This window comes from Dama dama, chromosome 13 (genome assembly GCF_033118175.1).
Source record: "Dama dama isolate Ldn47 chromosome 13, ASM3311817v1, whole genome shotgun sequence".
NCBI lineage: Eukaryota > Metazoa > Chordata > Mammalia > Artiodactyla > Cervidae > Dama > Dama dama.
The window spans coordinates 28,623,342-28,630,387 of record NC_083693.1 but is presented as its reverse complement, the minus strand read 5'-3'; the positions used below and the strand labels follow the sequence as shown (position 1 = coordinate 28,630,387).

Genomic DNA, 7,046 nt, shown 5'->3' with positions numbered 1-7,046 from the left:
TTTATTTTCTCATCTGTAAAATAGGGTTAGCACTACAATTGCAATCCTTTTTTTGAAATCCTTAGTGTCAGATCTGCTCCTGAATTCACACTTCTTCAGCTCCAGATAGATGACATGCTGCATTTACTCTGTAGGACATAACATTCAACTGTAGTCTGAAAGTACCTTGTAATGTAACACATTAGTGATTCTGCAACTGATCTTCTGAACATTCACACTAAGTGAAAAAAAAAAGAGATCATACATTGTCTCATGTCTCTTCATGTCAAATTTTGTTACCAAACAATTTTTTAAAAATTCATTTTCAGTTTTGAGAGCTTTGAAGGGTTGGGATTGCAGATAACGACCATCCTACCCTGTGTCTCCATAGATAATGGCATACAGCTATTTAGAGAGACCCAAAATGTTTGTGGTTTGAGGCTAGACCACACGCAGCTGTGAGGTTTGGGATAAGACAAGTCTCCTGACAAGGCCAAGGGTGATGGGTGGGGAGAACTATTCCGGAGCGGCTGTGCTGTTACCTGATTGTCTGAGCCATTGGTTCCAACTCCACGGATCCTGAGCCTCAGCGGTCTCAGGGCCCTGTGTCATTTCCAGGCGTCTGACTTAACCCACCTTCGGAGCCAGATCTTTCTCTGGTGGATCTTCAGCAAAGACCACTGCTGTACTGGTGACAGTGACCTGCCTGGACATCGAGACATCATGCCCACTCGGGCATCACCCCCAGACTCTGATGACTTTTGGGTAGGGTTCTGGTACTTCCGTTTGCCAGAGCTCTTCTCTACCTGCGTGGCTTTCTCTCTGGTGGCTGACATGGGCTTTGAGAGAGGGGACATAGGTCATTGGTCCATGTCCATCTGGTGCTTCTGTTTCGCCATGACCCTCATCATAGTCATGGTCGAGTTATGGAGGCTCCCTTCCCACTTCCCTTTCTACTGGTACAACTTCCCCATCACCTATGCCTGCTACGCTGCCCTCGTCTGCCTCTCGACCTCCATCATCTACTCCATCGCCTACGTCCAATTCCTGCTTTATGGTCCTTCCCGGGACCGGGCCATCGCTGCCACTGCATTCTCCTGCATCGCCTCTGTGGTTTGCGCCATGGATGTGGCCTGGGTATGGGATTGGTATGATCTCGATGATATCACCTGCTATGTGCACACCTTGCCAGGCCTGCTGAAGGTGCTGGAGACCTTTGTGGCTGGTGTCATCTTCGCCTTCCTCAGCAACACCTCCCTGTACCTGCACCAGCCGGCGCTGGAGTGGTGTGTGGCCGTGTACTCCATCTGCTTCATCCTGGCAGCTGTGGTCCTCCTGCTAAACCTGGGTGAACGGGAATACAGGCTGCCGGTTCCCTTCCCCGTTTTCCAGCTTGTGCTCACCACGCTCTCCGTCCTCCTTTATATCAGCGCTCTGGTCCTCTGGCCACTCTACCAGTTTTACGAGGAGCTCGGCGGGCAGCCCCAGAGGTCCAATGATGGGGACTGCAGGGACGAGCTCACCTACGACATGTGCAAATGGGACCAGCGACTGGCTGTGGCCATCCTGACAGCCATCAACCTACTGGTTTACGTGGCCGACCTGGTGTACTGGGCCCACCAGGTCTCTGTAGGCACTGAGGATTAGCCCAGGGACTCCTGATCCTCTACTCACAAAAGGTATTCTCACCGAGCTCTGACGTCTTCTGATGTCCTCTTCCTGGCTCCTCTCTCTCTCTCCTCATATCCTTCCCCATTTCTCCCTTCCCAAAGCACTCAGTGCTCAGGTGCCCAGAGGAAGAGTAGGGTGCTGGGAACACCTGGGATGGGGTCTGAGATATAAAGGGAGCAGGAGGGAGAAGTGGGGTTCCAGCTGCCCTTGGGGGCACCAAATACCTGGTAATTGCGGCCCCTTCTCTCATCAAGACCAGCTGAATGCTTGCTCACTAAAGATTTTCATAAATCTGCCCCTGCCCTTCACTCCTGCAGTGTCTTTGCTCAAGGCCCATCATCACATACCACCTTGACTACAGAATTATCCTCCATCCATTTTCCTCCAATAGTCAGAGTGTCAGTTTCAGAGTGAGCCTCCGACTGATCAGTCCCTCCTTAGAGAATGTCAGTGAGGCCTCCTCACTTACAGCTAAAATCCAACCTATGTCTCTGGTGTTCAGATCCATCCACAGTGGGCCCTGTCTGCTGTTCCTGCAACACCTCCCTTCCTCCCCTTCTCACCTGTTTTGCCCAGGTAAGACCCAGGAGCTTGTGACGACCTGCCCACACCAGGCTGCTTCAAGAAGGGCAAAGGCTGAGAAGTGTCAGTCTGGGAGCAATGAGACATGGAGCTGGTGGGATCCAGGGAGGCTTCTGGGAGGAGAGGACTAAGACTCAAGTCTTTAAGGAGAAGTTCAGGTTCACAGGAAAGAAGAAAGAAAGGACATTTAGGATAATTGATTTGCTCAGGGATCTCATGAAGTTTCAGTGGCAGAGCTGATGTGACTGCGATCCTTGTGTATAGCAGGGAGGAAGGAGGAGGGAGAAGGGAGAATTGAGCCTGGCCAACTGGAGGCTGGTCTGTTTGCCCACTTGGGTCAGGAATGAGGCTTTAGGGTGGCACAAGGTGAGGAGCTGGAGATGAGACACTCCCCTAAATCCAGGACTATGGGGCCTGCAGCCTCAGAGCAAGGGTAGGCAAAGGAAACCATGCCCTTCAGAGAAATATCATATGACATGCCTTATATGTGAAATCTAAAAAGAAATGATACAAATGAACTTACAAAACAGAAAGAGACTCACAGACTTAGAGAATGAATTTATGGTTGCCTGTCACCCTGTTACATTCAAACTGGATATCCAAGAAGGACCTACTGTATAGCACATGGAACCCTGCTCAATGTTATGTGGAACCTGGATGGGAGGGGAGGGGAGTTTGGGGGAGAATGGATACATGTATATGTATGGCTGAGACCCTTTGGTGTTCACCTGTACCTATCACAGCATTATTAGTCAGCTATACCCCAATGCAAAATAAACAGTTAATAAAACAAACAAACAAAAACAAAACCATGCCCCTCAGAAAGATAAAAGGACAAAGTTGATATCTGCTCCCAAAGGAATTTGGGATTTCTTTTAAGTCTCCACAGGAGAAATAGAATTCTCAGGTCTTCACTTCTGGTGTATTTAGACCAAAATGTACCTGATCCCTGAGATCCAACAACTCCAACCTGAGAAATTTACGCAAGTGGGGACCAACAGGCAATTGGCCTGAAGAGTCCTGAGCGGGAGCAGGTGCTGTTATTCTGGCTGAAGCTCCCAATCCAGGCAGAGGACCCTCCCAGGAAAAGGGCTCCTGTACAAGGGGCTCACGGTGTAATGACAAAGTACACGAGGGAAAAATCAACTGAGTCAAGAACTCCAATGAACACTCACCAATCTGAAAGAGACAGCAAACAGGTACATGTACGGTTAAACACATTAGAAAAAAACACCATGAAAAAAGGACAGGAAGATATGAAAGAGAACCTTAATGAGTCGAAGAGTGATCCCGCACCCCCCCAAAATATCCATGTTTATGGCATTATTTGGAAGTAGGGTCTTTGTGGACATAATTATTTAAGGATCTTGAGATGAAAATCGTCCAGGATGGAGGGTGGGCTGGCAATCCAGTGACTGGTGGCCCTATAAGGGAAAGGACAGAGAAGTTTGCACACAATGAGTTGAGAGAAGATGACAGCATGAAGGCTGTGGCAAAGATGGAATAAGTGGCCACAAGCTGAGGGGTTTGAAATATTACTAGTGGATATGAATGAGCCTTACCCGGAGCTCTGGAGACAGCATGGTCCCCCTGACACCTTGATTTCAGACTTCTGGCCTCCAGAACTGTGGGAGAATAAATTCCTGCTGTGTTAAGCAATCAGATTTCGAGTAAATTGTTCCAGTAGCGCTAGGAAACTAAGATGAGTTTCCAGAAATGAAGAAGAGAGTCTTTTTCATATTTCTTAAGTTTACAGAGAAACCAGCCTTCTGCCGTAGAACATGGTGGTCACATGGATCCCAGACTTCTTACCATATCCTGTGTCCCCCATGATTGAGACTCAGAGGGGAGTATTTAGAGACAGGTGGTCAGTCCAAATGCTCAGAGGAGCCAGGAGGGAAGGAAGTAAGTAAAGGTGGTGAAGAGGACTAAGACCCCTAGCGAGGACCAGCTGTACTTGTCGGAGGTGGTGGAAAAGCAAGATGCCCTGTGCATGACAGGGTCTCAGGTTTATAAAACAGGAAAACAATCTACAGATGTGCCCTACATACATGTATATATATGTCTACATATGATGTCAGAGCACGTGAAGTGTGCTGAAGGCTGTACATGAGGTTGAGGACACAGATGCTCCCCAGAAGGAGGGGTGGGTGCTCGTGTGAGCAGACAGGAAGCCTGGCCACTCTCAAGAGGGGAAACTGGGCACATGTGAGATGATCATAGTCCTGCTTTATGCCAATTGCATATGAGAAGAAGAAAATATAGAATACGCTAAACAGAGATGAGAATGGAAAACAATATAAAGTAAAGGGCATAGCAACTGATTCATGAGACTTCTAAAGGAGCTAGAAATCTGGATTTTCATGAAAGATGAAAACACTGTGCATCTACCAAATAGTTCAGGAAGAAATAAAAGTGATTCTACACCATTTCTTCCTGAAAACACTCAGAAGGAAAAACAAACACATCCCTGGGCCACCTCCAAGACACACAGTTTTTCCTGATCTACAGCAAATCAAGCTTCCATGTGTTTGTGTCCAGAGAGGGGGCAGGGTCTTCTCAGTCCTCTTAGAATGGGAGGGAGAGGGGAACAGGAAGCTGGCATGGATTGAGTGTGCCGTGTGCCAGGCCCTCTGATAGGCCCTTCACAATCTTTCATCCACTTAATTGACATATTCCCTGGTCGCTCGGTGGTAAAGAATTCACCTGCAGTGCAGGAGATGGAAGAGATGTGATTTTAAAATGTGGGTCAGGAAGATTTGCTGGAAAAGGAAATGGCAAACCACTCTAAAAATTCTTGCTTGGAAAATCCCATAGACAGAGTAGCCTGGCAGGTTCCGGTCCAGGGGATTGTAAAGAGTTGAACATGGCCGTATGCATGCACAGGTATTAAGCCCACTGCAGACATGGAAAAACTGAGGCTCAGTGGGTAACTTGCCAGGTCCCCCATGCCCCACATCCTCCCTGAAATTCTTACCGTCCCTCTCACCTCCTCCTTCCTTCCTCTGTCCTGGTGGTGACTTTCCCGGCTCACTGTCTTCCAGTTCACATGCCTGGCTGCTGAGCAGGCAGGGCTCAGCCACATTCAGACTGTGCTCTGGCAGGCCCACCATGTCCAGGCTCATAGATTAGAGTGGAGGAGAGGTTGCTGGGAAACTCAGGCAAACCTGCTGCTTTCCAGGTGGGGGAAAAGAGGCCCAGAGAGGGCACAGGCCTGACCCAGGTCACACAGCAGGAACCCCCATGCCTCTCCTTCCTAAATTCTCCCTCTGTGCCATTAAATGGATTCAAAGACTCTACATGAGCACACAGATACAAAATCCTTGTTAATTTTCAACCTCTTCTTCCCAGCTTGGAAACTTCCATCCAGTCTCCCAGGTCACAGAAATCCTCATTCACATAGGATTACTCCTAGATCTTTCCAGACTCCCACCTGGATGGCAGGTTTGGAGCTTGAGCCAAACATCATGTTATTTATTCTGTGGTTCCTCCAGGACACTCCATCTTGAGTCACGCTGGGTTGGTGTCCCCTGTCCCAGTGAGGAAGAGTCACATGTTAAGGCAAAGATGAGGGGAGGGGATTCAGAACAGTCCCTACTTCCCATGTCATCATGTCCCCACGGCCTTGCTCTCACCCCATGGCTCCTCCCTGTTCACCCCTGAAGCTGCTTTCCTCCAGGTGGAGCTGTGTCCTCTCAAATAGCAGCTCCTTCTAGTGATGCTGTAGGTAGGAGAGGCTGGAACACGTGTGTCTTCAGGTTGCTGCGGAAGGAGGCCGTGGCTGTGAAGGCATGTCCTGGATCCCACAGCCCCGAGCTTTGGTCTTGGTCTCCCACCCATGGGCCCTACTGACATGCTGGGCTGTAGATGAAAGTGTTCAAATCCATGGCTTTGGCATTTTTATATGAGGTTACTATTCCTAACCTTTTGACCTTAGAGAAGGCCCTTGATTCACCAAGCCTTAGTTTTTTCATCTCTAGAGTGGGATTAGCAGTGGTGGCTCAGCTGGTAAAGAATTCGCCTGCAATGTGGGAGACCTGGGTTTGATCCCTGGCTTGGGAAGATCCCCTGGAGAAAGGAACGATTACCCAATCCAGTATTTTGGCCTGAAGAATTCTCTGGGTCACAGAGTCAGACCTGACTGAGCGGCTTTCACTTTAGTTTTTTCATCTCTAAAATGGGATTAGCAGTACATCTACAGTCCATTTTATGAAATCCATGGAGTTAGATATGCTCGAGAACTCAGGATTTTTTCAACTCCAGTTGCATATAGTGCGTCTACTCTATAGGGCATCCCACCCCACCCCACTGGGGTCTGAAAGCACTTGTAATCAAACACATTAGTGTTTCTGAAACTGAAATTTTAAATAATCGTACTAAGTGAAAGAGAGATCATAATTTGTCTCATGTCTGTTCACATCTAATTTTGTTACCAAATAATTAAAAAAAAATTTTTTTTTCAATTTTGACACACGTGAAGGTTTGGGACTGTAGAAAGGACCATCCTACCCTGTGTCTCTGTACATAATGACACACAGCTCAGAGGGATCCAAAATGTTCCTGGTTTGAGGCCAGATCCACCCTGCTCTGAACTTTTGGATAAGACAAGTCTTGTGACAAGGCCAGGGGTGATGGGTGGGGAGAATCATCTTGGATCAGCTGTGCTGTTACCCAACTGTCTGAGTCACTGGTTCCAACTCCACAGATCTTGAGTAGCAGCCGTCGCAGGACCCTAGGCTCTTTTCAGATGTCTGATTAATCCACCTCCAAAGCTGGATCTTTCTCTGGTGGGTCCTCAGTGAAGACCCAGTCTG

General features: G+C 48.2%; 1 protein-coding gene across 1 annotated transcript; it reads left to right on the top strand.

Moving 5' to 3' along the window:
* Window positions 1-756: 756 nt before the first annotated feature.
* On the top strand, window positions 757-1,626 carry LOC133068356 (myeloid-associated differentiation marker-like). The gene has a single exon (XM_061159597.1). It carries the CDS (start codon window positions 814-816, stop codon window positions 1,624-1,626), a length of 813 nt encoding a protein of 270 aa, XP_061015580.1. The 5' UTR covers window positions 757-813.
* The last annotated feature ends 5,420 nt before the right edge of the window (window positions 1,627-7,046 follow it).